The 15,322-nt window shown below is 36.6% G+C and overlaps 1 protein-coding gene across 7 annotated transcripts; it reads left to right on the top strand.

Moving 5' to 3' along the window:
• The first annotated feature begins 3,903 nt into the window (after positions 1-3,903).
• USP44 (ubiquitin specific peptidase 44) lies at positions 3,904-15,018 on the top strand. Of its 7 annotated transcripts, none has more exons than XM_087723336.1 (7): positions 3,931-4,038; positions 5,268-5,376; positions 6,716-8,206; positions 11,696-11,894; positions 12,324-12,432; positions 13,643-13,848; positions 14,421-15,018. In XM_087723336.1, the coding sequence occupies exons 3-7, from the start codon at positions 6,791-6,793 to the stop codon at positions 14,618-14,620; spliced, it is 2,130 nt and encodes a 709-aa protein (XP_087579462.1). In that variant the 5' UTR covers positions 3,931-4,038; positions 5,268-5,376; positions 6,716-6,790; the 3' UTR covers positions 14,621-15,018. The 7 variants fall into 7 exon arrangements, with proteins under 7 accessions (XP_013931543.1, XP_013931540.1, XP_087579465.1 ...); XM_087723337.1 differs by having other exon boundaries at positions 3,961-3,978; XM_014076068.2 differs by lacking the exon at positions 5,268-5,376 and having other exon boundaries at positions 3,904-3,978.
• The last annotated feature ends 304 nt before the right edge of the window (positions 15,019-15,322 follow it).

Below are 15,322 nucleotides of genomic sequence, written 5' to 3' on the forward strand. Positions count from 1 at the left end.
CAGCACAAATCCAAAAGTTCAGAAGACTAGTGATCCATCCAGATTGGAACCTACATGGGACACATATTTCCCTTCATTTTGGGTGGGTGGGTGGGAATCATTTATGTAAGCAAAAGTTATCATGGAGTGCCATCGTCTGGTCAAAGGCTATAAAGATTTCTCAGGGAAATATTTGGCCAATATAATTTCAATTTTGCAGGGCAGATGCTTATTCCAGTTATTCTACCACTATTAGTAACTATTTAGTCCTTACAGATTTATTTGTTTACTTAAATATTGTTATGTGCTGCCTTGTTTAAAGAAACATTTTTAAAAAACAAAGAAATTAACCCAAAAAGCATGCTACCATTCCTACTAAACAGACTATAATACTAAGAAAATCCTTTCCAGGGAAAGATTTGAAACACATTTTAATGCACGGATAGATTTACTAGTATCAATGTTACTATGCTCTTTAAATTATAATCCAGTCCATCACTGTCTTAAATATTCCATTCTTTTCAAATAAGAGAAATGCACTAATCAAAAATAATAATAACCATGTTTCTTGACAGAATAATTAGCTGGCATTGTCACGGGAGATGTGCACTGTTACATTAAAATAAAAGCATTGGACAGATTTTTCCCCTTACATCTGTAGCCTACTACTCCCAGTTTACAGCAGAGAAAACAGGTGTTTAATATACATGCAGGCATTTGGTTTGGCCCTAAATGAACACAGTGATGCTATAATTATTGTTAGTAAGAGTAGAAGCATAAGTAGTAAGAGCATCAGTAACACTGTTAGCCTGCCTTTTAGCACATGGTGCAATCAAAGAGGTGAAAAATAAAAGCAAAGCGTATACAAACTATTGGAAATCCATTAAAGTAGATCATTCTGAAAATACTTGACTGAAGAGGACCGTTATATCTCCCTTCCTAAAAAGCAAAAAGAGAAAAGTAGTATAGAAATACTATATATTATTCTTTGGCTTCAGAGATGCAAACCATGGGAGCAATATTGGAGAACATTCTTCTTTTGGGCCCAATAAATAGATTTTAGAAATTGAAGGGAGTCATTAAGAGTGTACCTTCTGTCGTTCATACTTCAAAGTAAATTTATATTAAGATATATAGTTCTTTAAATAGACTTTACACATTTTGGATCCCTAGAGTCTAATACTAATACCATAAATTATGTCTGGAAAACAACTGACAACCACCAATAGCCCTAGCCAGAATACTGCGTGTTGTTTCACGGTCAAGCTGGTGTATTTTCTATGAATTGAAGTTTCTCAAACCTTTTAGGTCGTTCCATATAAAACCAAACTAATGAATGGCGACTGCCATGAGGTATGATGGCTGAAGATGGTCACAAGCAGCATTGCAGATATAATATGCCTGCTATTGTACCCGTCCTCAGCCATCTGCTACTGTAACATGAGGGAATTCCAATACAGATTACAGGTTGCAAATGTGCTCTTTCAGGGGAAGTGCAATTCTATCTGGTGTATAGGTAGTCCTCGATTTATGACAACAATTGAATCCAAAATTTCCATTATTAGTCTAAGCAAGATACTTAAGTAAGTTTTGCTGCATTTTATTATCTTTTTCGCCACAGTTGTTAAGAAAATCAAATGTAGTTGTTAAGTGAATCTGGCTTCACTCATTGAGTTCGCTTGTCAGAAAATGGCTGGAAAATTTACAAATGATCATGTGACCCTGGAACAGTCCAACTATCATAAATACATGCCAGTTGCCAAGCATCTGAATTAGTATTAATGATTAGATTCATACTTCTCATTGCATTATACAATCTAATATTTGTTGCAAATGGTTTTTCAGACAAAAAAATTGCATCATCTGTATAGAAAAATACATTCATGCCCCCCACCATAGTGCATCTCTAATGCCACCAAAAGCATTTTGTATATTTCCTCATGAATATATTAAAGGGTAAAGCTAAAGGGTAAAGGTTTCCCTGTCCAGTCATATCTGATTCTAGGTGATAATGCAGTTACTTTCCCACTGAAATGGTACTTATTAATCTACTCGTTTTTGCATGCCTTCAAACTGCTAGAGGGGCAGGAGCTGGGGCAGGAACTCACTCACCTGTTGTGAGGTGCTCAGATCTCAAACCTAGCCTGTCAGCTTTCCAGCTGACAAGCTCAGTGTTTTTAACACCTGAGCCATCATGTCCCCTCCATTAAAGAGTACAGTTATACCCATCCCTGGCCTATTTCCTGCTCAATCTCACTTCATCTAATTTATAGCCATGCATATTTTTCTTCCAACTTCTTCTTTGATGTCATGTTTCAAAAAACATTCTATTACTTTTTTCTTTGAATCGATAAGGAGTAAACCTTACTCACATTAAACAATAAACTTTTCTCAAATTAATACTTTTTCTCACGTTATATATTTATCAATGTCTTACTAAACAATAAAAATCTAATCTACATAGACCTATCTCATGCAATGTTGCTATTACTTTTTGTCCCCTTTCAATGACAATTTTGCCACATTATGACCTTTCTTGACATAGTTAAGTGAATTCATTGTTGTTAAGTGAAGTTAAGTGCAATTCTTAAGTTAGTAACAGTTAATTGAATCTGGTTTCCCCATTGACTTTTCATGTCAAAAGTTGCAAATAGTGATCACCTGACTCCAGGACACTGCAACCATTATAGATATGCCCCAGTTGCCAAGCATCAGATTTTTGATCACATGGCCATGTGTTGTTGCAATGATTGTTAAGTGTAAAAAATGGTCACGGGTCATTGTAACTTTAAACAGGTTCGAGGTTCATTTTATTTATATGCCGCCCTATTCCCAGCGGGACTCAGGGCGGTGCACAAACCCAAGGAGGGGGAAGGGAAAAACACAAAAACTACAAAAAGTACAGGGCATTTAAAACAACCAACAGCCACACGATTTGAGAGGGGAAGGGAACTCATCAACCCCAGGCCTGCCGACACAGTCAGGTTTTAACGGCTTTTCAGAAGGCCTGGAGAGAGGTGAGGGTCTGAATCTCTGCGGGGAGTTCGTTCCAAAGGGCCGGAGCCGCCACAGAGAAGGCCCTCCCCCGGGTAAACAAATGGTTATAAGTTGAAGACTACCTGTACCATCATGTATTATCTACAACAGTTGGGTTCACAAACCACACTTTTGAAGAGCAAACAAACAACATTATATTATATGGTATGTAAATTTAGATTCCATAGATGGAATCTAATCCTTCATGGGAGCAAATTTTTCAGACTCATACTGTCTGTGTAGATTTGTTCCACTGTCCCAGCCTCTTCCTATTTTCCTTCCTATTTTCCACAGGCCTGATATTGTCTGATGCTCTCCATCCAAACGTTAACTAGGTTCCACTTTATTTAGCTTGGCAAATTAGCTAAACCAGGCGTTAGTTTATTGAATAAACTGCTATATCATTCCTAACGCTTCCCCAAATAAAGACACTCCCTGTGCTTATCAGCTGAAAAGGCTAAAAAGCGGCCGGTTAGTTTGCGACTCAGCTCGTTTTGCATTGGATTGTAGTTTTAATAGTAACACAGTTGGAAGGGGCTTTGGAGGTCCTCTAGTCCAACCCACTGTTCACGCAGCCGACCTTTCTAATCGACAAGCTCAAAGTCTTAGCCACTGAACCACCTAGCCACTAGGACCTCCACCTAGTTTCGCTCTGATCCAGCGCGCTACACTATGCGAATCCTGGTAACTGATAACGAGTAAACCATAGTTCAGCTATCACACAGAGGAAACACGACTCGAGAGACGCGGAAGGTTCCTATTGTGACACCTTCACCAACAACAGTCCCGCACGCCTCCGCCTCAGACACGGCCAGCGTCCACTCGCACGAGGAATCCCCGCCGCAGAGGAGCTGCCCGAGGGAGCCGCGGCGTGACGCGCGAGGGGGCGGGGCTTGCCAACCCCAGAAGCCCGAGGCGCTCAAGATGGCGGCTCCTGGCGAGGCTTTTTGGCGAGGTCGGCGGGTGAGCGAGGGATCGAGGAGCTGAGTGGCTTCGGCCACCGGCATGACTCGGGTTGGTCGGGTGAGAGCTGGCGAACTTCGGCGTGTCTCCGTTTTCCTGGCGGTAGCGGGAATCCCCGGGGTGGGGGGGTGGCAGCAGGGGGCGGGAAGGAGGTAGGGGATGCCCGTTGCTTCCCACGGACCTTTGGCCCTCCCCATCTCTCGGCCAGCCTCGTCCCGGACCCCGATGTTGACCTCCTCGAAGAAGCTGGCCGAGGAACTCCTCTCCCGCTGGCCCAGGAAGCCGCCTTCGCCTGTATTACAGTTTTGCCTCCGAGGTGTGGAGGAACAAGGCGAAATCTGGTGGCGCCAGTACTGACTTGGTAGAGGAGTCGGGAACTTGGAGCGGGTAAATTTTTCTACCTGTCTTCTACTAACCCACTCTCCTAATTTTCTTTTTCTTTCTCACTCTCTTCTCTTTCCTCCCTCCCCCCTCGCAGTAATACAGGGTTTTTTAAAAAAAAAAAACCAACAACAACCCTGTATTGAGCATTATATGTTAAAGCCGTTTTCGGCTACTGAAATGGTTCGCTAATAAGGAAGTGTTTAAAACTTTCTCATGTGCGTTTATACATCGCGCTGTGTTCTGAAAAGCCAGCAAATATGGAGTTTATTCAACCCAGAGCATAACAGGATGAATGAATCCAATCACGGTGTAACTTGTGCTTTCTTTTTATGGTACATGCTAAGAGGAAAAAGAGAGTGAAAGAAGGAAGAGTTATGAATCAATTTAAGATTTCTGCTGGCAGAGTAATAGAAATAAAATTCTGGAGAAAGCAGTTGCTGGAGTTAAAATATGTTTGTATTTTAGGTAAATGTCTAAAAATTAATCTAGAAAGAATTGTAGTTGGATAGTAAATTGAATGCCTTTGCAGTTAAATTATCTCAGGATGAAATAAACAATATATTTTTAAGTATCTCATTATTTCTGGAATTGGAATGCATTCTGTATTCTCCAGCAAAATAGCAGGATTTAGATAAATGGAGCCCATACCTTTTATGACAAAGCTGCTGCACCACAGGAAGCTCTCGCGACCCTAAGCTTCAGAGTCCTGGGATCCTCCCAAAGGTGCATCTCCAAGACTCAGCATCCTGGGAAATGGTCCAGCCCAGTCCCAGCTTTACCCGTCCTTGCTACCTGTACTCCTGCTGCCCCAGCTAATATCTTCTTGCTTCCACTACTAATGTGGCATTCCCATCCTGGTCCTTCACGAGGAAATCATATGAGCCATCTTCCTCATGTCTCACTAGGAAACCACCATGCATGACCTTGGAAAGAAAGCCTTGTAGAGCCAGCAGCTGTCTTGCTGGGCCAAACCAGGCATGGCTTGTTGGCGGTGAGAGCAAGGAGACAGAAAAGGTCAGTTGGGATAACAGGCCGCAGAACAGCTAAAAGAAAGTACCCTGCAGTTGTTAGTGTGGGTGGGCTGCCAAGTGCTGAATTCTGATCACATGACCACTGGGCAAAAAGGTAGTAAGTCCTTTAGTTCATTGTCTCGTCTCTTTGAATAGTGGCTGAATATGTGATCATAAGTCAAGGACTTCTTATCTTAAATAGTTTTGACTCTTGGGAATAAATCATGTTTGAATGAAGCAAAGTTTTACTGTGCACTGCTGAAGCACCAGTATCAGCAGGCTTAGGGGAATCTTGATATTTGCAAATGTTTTTGGAAAAAAAACGAAGAAAAAATAGCTACACTAAATAGCTGAACGATTATGAAACGATGAGAAAGGATATAATGGGAAATTGGGGAGGTGGTATGGAATAAACTGGTTGAAATCTAAGATGGAGCACCTAAATAGTGACGTTTAATTGAAGCTCTCGTTTGCTTAGATTTCTCTATCAGAGAAAGTGTGTTGGTCAGCAATGTCCCTGCCACTGTGAAATATAGGCAAAACAGTTTTGTTCACTTTTAACCTCCTCAGAAATCCCATCCCACATGATTGAGAAAGACAATGTGCTAAGATAAAAGTAAGGATACAGTTTTAGGAAATTTTAATAATTTGGAAGAAATAGAGAGTTGGATATATCCATGGTCAGGATGGCCCCCTTATATCAAACTTAGATCCCATATTATAACTTAGGCGTGTTTAGTGGTTGATGGTTTGCTTTTGAATAAATCATAAAACTGACTTTTTGATTAAGAAAAGCTTTTCCTTTGATTAAGAAAAAATGGGTTAACCTATACTAATTTTTTAAACAATCTCTTGTAATAGCTGCCATTTCAGAATATAAGCTTTGCCTCTAGCATAAGCAATACAGATTTCTAATTATAGTATCTCTCCCACCCCCACCTCTCTCTTTCCCACCCCGTGTGTGTGTGTATCTGTGATACGTTACACTAAGATCCCTAATGTATAAAAATCAGATCACAGTATATCTAGTCATTATAATAAATATACATTGTTCTCTTTTGTTTAAATACAGTTCTAAATGGAGTTGATTTTAGTTTTTGTGATTTAAGTCTCAGTGTGTAGAACAAAGGGTGCTGTTTTCACTTCAGATCATTTTCAGAATGGACAGAAATGTTTTGACCATGAAACTCTGCTTCAAATTCGGATGTTTTTACATAGCTTCCTAAAGACAGTTATGAACATATATACATCTATATTACTTTCTTGGTCTATTGATCTGAGAGCCTTAATGGTTTTGTTTTTGTGGTGTGATACTAAAAGCACTTTTTCCCCCTCATTTTCAGGTGAAAATGCAAAACCTAAGAAACTGTTGGGCTGATGAATTTCTGTAGTATATTCTCAACATTGTGAGATTGACAATGGATAAATGTAAGCATGTAGGCCGACTACGGCTTGCCCAGGACCATTCAATTGTGAATCCTCACAAATGGCATTGTATGGTATGCAATACTACAGAATCTGTATGGGCCTGTCTCAGTTGCTCTCATGTTGCTTGTGGAAGATATATTGAAGAACATGCACTAAAGCACTTTCAGGAAAGCAATCATCCAGTAGCATTGGAAGTAAATGAACTGTACATTTTTTGCTATCTTTGTGATGATTATGTTCTTAATGATAATGCAACTGGTGACATAAAACTTTTACGAAGTATACTAAGTGCAATCAAGAGCCAGAATTATGACTGTACTACTCGGAGTGGTAGGATTTTGCGATCTATGGGCATAAGTGATGATCTTTCACATAATAATGCTCAGGCTTTGCTTCGAAGTCAAGACCGTATGTTCACAGCCCTATGGCACAGGAGGCATGCATTAATGGGCAAAGTATTTAGAACTTGGTTTGAACTAACGCCAACTGGGAAAAAGATTTTAGAAGAAGATAAGCTGTGTGAACAGGCAGAAGAAAGACGAGTCAATGCTAGGAAGAAAAGAGAAGAGCGAAAGCGCCAATTGAAGGAGGAAATGGAAAAAATACCACCAAGGAAAAGCTTTCGCTTACAAAAACAAAACGAAGAATCTTCAGTCTGTGCACTAAAAATGCCACAAAATTTGGGCTCTGATATAGAGCTGAAAGTAGCAGCTACCTCAGATGATGTAAAGTTAAAAAAAATTAATGACTCTCCAGCCAAACGAAGACCCACTATGACTCCTGGCGTGACAGGACTACGTAACTTGGGAAATACTTGCTATATGAATTCAATTCTTCAGGTATTGAGTCATTTGTTCATATTTCGTGAATGTTTTTTAAAGCTTGATTTAAACCAAACACAAGAGTTATTAGCAGTTGCCGCCAGTGGCAAAACAAGATCCTCTACAAAGCAGCCTCTATCTGCTAGCTTTGATGTTCAAGAACAGAAAACCTTTGTTAAGGACCAGATATTTTCTACAAGGCGATTTAGTACATCATCAGGTTTAAGTGGTGGTGGATCAAGTAATAGAAATATGGAACTTATTCAGCCCAAGGAACCAAGTTCAAAGTACATTTCTCTTTGTCATGAATTACATACTTTGTTTCAAGTTATGTGGTCTGGCAAGTGGGCATTGGTGTCTCCTTTTGCCATGCTCCATTCCGTGTGGAAACTAATCCCAGCCTTCCATGGTTATGCCCAACAAGATGCTCAGGAATTTCTTTGTGAACTTTTGGATAAAGTCCAACAAGAATTGGAGACGGTTAGAGCAAAAAGCCCGGCCCTCATTCCTGCTTCTCAAAGGAAACTCATTAAAAACGTTTTGAATGTGGTCAACACTATTTTTCATGGACAGCTTTTAAGTCAGGTAAATACTTTAGAATAAGATTATTCAGTGAGTATTTAATAGAAAATTCAGTGCAGTATAAGATTGCAGACTGAGCTTCCTCACTGTCTTATGCTAAATAAGAATCCAACTTAGTATTGTATTTTGAGTAAGCAATATTTTGTACTGTTTCAAGAAGGCTGCTACATCACTTATTTCGTAAATTAAGAATTGTCTTCTTTCTTACAGTTCTGTCAGCATATTATGATTGTATAAAAAAGTTTGTGTAAAGACATAGTTACACAGATTCCCATTAATATACAAGCAGAACATGTTTAAAAAGAAGACATTACTTGTGTCAATACTCTTACACTGAGTCACAAGAAAGTATAAATGGCATCAGCCCAGTATTTCTCCTGGTACAAGGACAAAGATTTTAAAATATTTTAATTTTTTTATCTCCTTTACTGTTTGAAGGATTTTCTGCTTCTAAAGTTGTTATATTTAATAACTTAGAAATTAATTTTCATTTTATTTATATTACACAGGGATTCTCTGTAGACAAAACTTTAGAACTACAAGTATTCCTCAACTTATGACCACAGTGGAGCCCAAAATTTATGTTACTGAGACTTGTTAAGTGAATTTTACCCCATTTTACAGCCTTTCTTGCCAGTGTTATTAAATGAATCACTGCAGTTGTTATATTTACTATAAGTATAATCTTTATTGTCATTGTACTTAAATACAACGAAATTGGTTGTAACACAATTGTTAAAAGAATCTGGCTTACCTATTGACTTTGTTGGTCAGAAGGTCGCCAAAGGTGATCACATGATACCAGGACATTGCAACTATCATAAATATGAATCAATTGCCAAGCACCTGAATTTTGATCACATGACTGTGGGGATGCTATAATGGTCATAAGTCATTTTTTCAGTGCCGTTGTAACTGAATAGGTACTAAATGAATTGTTTTAAGTTGAGGACTACCTGTATTTTAACAAATAGACGTATATAAAAAAAAACCTTGTTCTTTAGTAAAGATCTTGAGGTAATTTCAAAAGTGAAATAAAGATAAATTCAGTAGAACAAGTAAAAATAAGCAATAGTATTTCCATAATTAAAGTTTGGTTAAATGAAAAATTACTTCCATTTAGCCACAGAATGGGCATTTAATCCTGTTAGATCTGTGCTTGTCTATTATGGTACCACCTTTTCCAACTAAACAATTTTAGCTTAGCTTAGCTTAAGCTTTTGTGAACTGTAGCTCACTTTACATCTGATGAAGTGAATTGCAATTTACAAATGTACACATTTTAATAAAAATGTGTTAATTAAAAAAGATTCTAATAGAGTGTGCCTGATTTTTTTAAAAAAATGGTACAAATATGTTATATTTTTTCTTACTACTTATGTAATGTAACACTGTATATTTAAACAATGTGCTGCTTTGAATCCGTTTCTAAAATACATCTTGTCAAGCTCCCAGCACTTTGATTCACAACTCAATTACTCTTGACTTTCTTTGATGGAACTACTCTGGAATTATAGGTTGGATTCCAATTCAGATAGCTTGTTAGACCATCCTCTGTTGTCCAAGTATACTTTACTCCTGAATGTCATTAATGCTTTGTTTGTGGTTAATGCATGTAATTTATTTTTATTTATTAGATCTGATTAATTTATTAGATTGTTATCCCATTGCAATTATTTTTATAAATGAGTCAAGGCAGCAAATTTACATAGTACTCCATCCTCCTATTTTCTCCACACATCCTTGTGAGGTGAGTTGGACTGAGAGAGAGAGTAATGCCCTATTGGGTAGCTATCATTGGATAATTATTTTGTGTTTGGAAAGTTTGTTTTTAAAGAGTCTGCACTATGTCTGCTCCTTATGAGAGAAGAGTTCATTTCATAGTCAGGTGATAGATTCTTAGCTGTGCATGGGTCTTCATTTATACACTCCTTTGAGTTCAAGAACAGAGATCTACAATTATTGTAAGAATCTCTCACTGTTGATCTGCAAGCAATCTCTGTCATGATATGCAAATTCTGAGATATCTACAAGATATTTAGTATAGTCCACTGAAGGCTGGTGGTGTTTACACAGATTTGGAAACAAGGGTATTTGATGATATTTGTATAGAGATTCCCCAGTTAGTTCCAAGTAACAACAGATGCAAAGCTAGCCATCTCTGTTGTTTTGTTATACAAGAACCATGGAATCTGGATGCAGAGACTCGCAAACCATGACTATAATTCTTCACATTGTGAAGACAAATAGTTTATGCATTAAGCAAATTTGCTGTTTAATTGGTGGTCTGCCTAGGCTAAATTGCTAAGCAAAATCATTACTAAAGTCAGTAGTTAAAGCTAGGATTTTTCAATATGAGCTGAAAATTAGATTGCTCAATCTCACTTTGCATGCCTTGAAAGTTTTATTTGACGGGTGAAAAGAAATAATTCATAATGCATATGATAGTAAATATATTTAAACTATAGCAACATTATTTATATTTTCTAAAGAAAATAACGATAACTAAGATTTTAGTTATATACTGTACTTCAGAGAAGAAATAGAGTATTGAGATCTGAAATGGACCATGTGCTTTGGATGCTGCTTTGGCATCCTGGCTGCATCAATCATTAGTAAAAAGTCATGTCTTTTTTGGGCTTACACATCTCAGGAAACTATGCATTTAAGATGGTGAGGTGATGAAAGGCAGCCAACATGTGATTATACTTTCCATAAGATCTCCTGAATGCCAGTATTTCCTAAACCATAGGTCTGCCATGCAGGCTTAGAAAGAGAATAATGTTAAGGAGCTGCCATTAAGTAGAATAAAGCGCCCACACTGGATCTAAAGAAATTTGTTCTTTTTAGATCCAAATATTTACACCGTACAAATATCCAAATAGTTCAGACTGTCCTGTATTCTTTATCTTAATTTCTGTTAATTTATTCTTCAGCGGTCTTTCCTGTATATTTATGCTCACTATAGCATTTATTTAGAGATTAAGGTTTTAAATCAATAAGCTTTTGGGACTAAAAAAATAGTGTTTTGTTTTGTACAAGTTTCCTACAATTATAGTATGCAGTATATCCATCCATATTATCTTTATTGTACATTTTGGGGGGTTTATATGAATTAGGAACTTAGTGAAATGGGATGATCCAAAAATATTTTGCCCAGATCTGATTGGGCTTTTTCTACAAAGTTTTTTTAATTTTAAGATATATAGTTGTGTGACATTATATGGCTTCTTTAAAACTCTACTTTGCTATAATATTACTAACCCTTCCCTTTCAAAGATAATCTATTTTGAGGGAAAAGCTAGCCATACTTTCCAATTTTGATTTAATCTTTAAATGGCTGTGGATCCTGAAATTAAGAATGGGGCTCCTACAAGATGACAGAGAAAACAAGTAATTTCTCTTTGCTTTGTTTATTCATATATAGTTAGCTGTTTTAAATTCTTTAAAAAGAGCTGGAAATTCAAATTAACTGATGGTTTGTATTGACAGGTAACATGCCTTGCATGTGACAACAAATCAAATACTGTAGAGCCTTTCTGGGACTTGTCATTGGAATTTCCTGAAAGATACCACTGCAATGGGAGGGAGACAACCTGTCAGTATCCATGCTTGTTGACAGAGATGTTGGCCAAATTTACAGAAACTGAAGCTTTAGAAGGGAAGATATATGCCTGTAACCAGTGCAACAGTGAGTAACGACTGTATGTACTCATGGATCTGATTTTCATATATGATGTTAACTAATAGGGTTACTTTAAAAAATTGTTACCTACATGAGATATTTTAATAATATAATGTGAAACAAACTTTGTGTGTACATCATTAGCACAAATGGCTACTCTTTACCTTGCATGCTTACCAGTGAATAGATACTGCAATCTAAATTGTATCTTGACTGTTCTGCCAATCAAAATGTATTTTTATGATAGTTCTAAAGTGATTACTTCTTTCTAATTTAACTTGGTATGCACAAAAAACCTGTTACTGTATTTTGGAATAGTTCTATAATGCCTCATTTGTATTTTTAGTCTGTATATCATGCACATATTTAAAGGGTATTAATCTAACTTTATAATGTGATCTGCTAAAAATTAGAGGGAGGCTATTTTTCTTACAGCAAAACGGAGAAAATTTTCTTCTAAACCTGTTCTACTCACAGAGGCACAGAAGCAGCTTCTGGTGTGCCACCTACCTCAGATTCTGCGGCTACACCTTAAGCGATTCAGGTAATATAGTAAACTGTCTCTGTGAGGTTTATTTTTTACTTTTGTTCAATGAATTATTTCTTTAATAGTTAGCAAGCTACATTCTCTATATGGCATTGCCATGATTATGTCTTTTAAGAAAGTAATTAAGAGATGTTTTGTAATAATTATTACAGCTGATATAAAGTGCTTTAAACATTTTACCCATTCCAAAACAAGTAGATTTATGAGGAAAGCAAAATTGTCAAGTGAACTTAAATGAAAACTTTCCATAAATTTTGAAGATGAGAGGAATACTGGGTTTTACTGGTTAGATAGCTTCGTTATTATAGCAATAGCTAGTTTATACTATTAAGGAAAAGTAAAAAGTTGAGGTTTAATGTTAATGCCTTATTTTACCGCACCAGATAGAGTTGGAAGTCTATGCTTTTCCCCCCTCTTCTTTTCTACACTTCTCTCTTCCCCTTTTCCTCCCTTTTGTTTCCTACTATTTGCTTTTGTATTTTATATTATAAGCTAATAAAACTTAAAACATGAAAGAAGATGAGAGGAATACTATGCAACTCATTGGGACCCTTAGTGGGAGCTCCTTGGGAATGGAGTCTATATCTTGTTTAGTAACCAGAATTGGGCTAGCAAAGAAGTTAAGTGAAACTACAATTGTGCTTACGAACTTATTTCAGCTTTGTATTACAAATGCAAGAACTGGTTGTGAAGTTATGTTTTCATTGCTGTTATAATGGATCACTCATCCATTATAATAACGCAATAATTAAACAAGAACTACCTGTAAGAGTAATGAATCAGAAACACACTATAAATTTTTTTGACTAAAAATGAAGTCCAGTATATTTTCACACAACTAAATAGATTGAAAACTATACAACTGGTGAGATTCTCCCATAAAATGCTTGAAACTTATAAGGCCTTTACAGAATCTTTATCTGGAACCCTGTGGAACTAATGGCAGTACAGAATTATTGATTGAAGTATGACAGATTTAGAGGAATTTGAACTAATCACCAAATATACTATGAGAGACAAATTCCAATAGCAGGCATTAAATAGTATTAATAGACAAGGGAGATAAAAAGAACTCTGGATTTTAAATACAAAAGGAAGACTTATAAGAGCAGATTATTGTGGTTAAATTAAAAGGTATTTTAAATATTAGAAATTTCTTAAAAGTAAGAACACAAGAAAAAAACCTGTTTCATTTTTCCTCCTGTAGATGGTCAGGACGCAATCATCGTGAGAAGATTGGTGTGCATGTCAACTTTGATGAAATTCTAAACATGGAACCCTATTGTTGCAGAAAATCTCTAAAATCCCTTATAGGAGATTACTTTATCTATGATTTGTCTGCTGTTGTGATGCATCATGGGAAAGGATTTGGTTCAGGACACTACACTGCCTATTGCTATAATTCAGATGGAGGTAATTCAGATGGAAGGGCACAGATTATTGAATTTATATGAGAAATGCAATTAATAAGGTTATCTTTTAATGGCAATACTTTTTGGAGATTTTATATTATAAGCAATGTTTACATTCTTGAGATTCATAATCTGGAAATCTGAAAATTATAGCCTATCACATTGAAAGAAAGTCTCTCAGTTGAACTACCTTGCATGAAATCCTATTTTCTCCTGAATATTAGAAACTGTTTCATATAATTATTTCAGATACAGCTGTTTCTGTATTGAACAACTTTGAAAGGTGTGTGTGTGCTTACATTACACTAGGAATGTTGCCTTTGTTTGCCTCTAATTATAAATCACTACACAGAGTGAATGAAAGGTTTAATTTGGCTGTAGCCTTCATATGGAAGTGGTTGTTACTATGGCGGCGTAGTGCTGCATTGGTTAAATATTTGGTCTGGTTCAGCACAATGTTGGTTATATACTTAATAAACTGTAGATTCTTACATTACAAAAATATCAATCCTGTGCTTTTAGAAGAAAACATCTATATTGCAATTTTTATTACTCTTATTTTTGTTGTTCTAGGGTTCTGGGTACACTGCAATGATTCCAAGCTCACCATGTGCACTATGGAAGAAGTATGCAAGGCCCAGGCATATATTTTATTTTATACCCAACGAGTTACTTTAATGAATGGACATTGGGGAATGTCAGGTCTCGACTCACCATCTGGGAAACAGGCAAATACTGAAGTTAATGGCTCCAATGAGAAAAGTGACAGCTAATTCAGAGCCAAATTGCTATGTACATGATAAGTCTGAATTGCGCAAAAATGTACTAAATCTGCCTTCTGGAGCCAAACCCTATTACGCATTCAGAACTTTTGTACCTTTTAAACTCATTCATGACAGTAACTTCCCAAGTTATTAGCATATATATCTCAATTGTTAAGATAAAATTTTCCATTTGAATCTTTAAATTTTACCTCAAGCTGTTTTTCAGCATTTTAATATTTTGAAGTAGGAAACGTAGATGAGGAACATGGGTGGACAAACTCTGGACTATTTTTAAATTAAAAGCTGTGTTTTATACTACTTCTAGCAGTACTGTGGATATTGTCTGCAGGAATCTGTCTTGCTTCCATGATTAAAATATGTGATGGTAATAAATGCATTTAAGTTTTCTTCTGGTGATGTTAAAATATTCTCTCTGTTCTGTAACCGAAGAGTTCAAGTAGTACAATACTTTTCACATATTATTAAAGCACTAAATCACTAGAAAGATCAGCAACATTAAAATATTATAATTTCCATAGCCTATTTATTATTTCACTCCAAGTATACTGCTGAATTAAATGGAAACCTGTGAGGAAGGCTGTGTAAATGGCAATTCCAATTGCAAAAACAGCTCATAAGCTTTTTGCCACAGGTTCTATATCTAATCTGCTGTACAGGTAGTCCTTGACTTACAACTGGTCAATTAGTGAC

This window comes from Thamnophis sirtalis, unplaced genomic scaffold, assembly GCF_051295495.1.
Source record: "Thamnophis sirtalis isolate CommonGarterSnake01/CBP01778 unplaced genomic scaffold, rThaSir2_p1.2 scaffold_9, whole genome shotgun sequence".
Classification (NCBI taxonomy): Eukaryota; Metazoa; Chordata; class Lepidosauria; order Squamata; family Natricidae; genus Thamnophis; species Thamnophis sirtalis.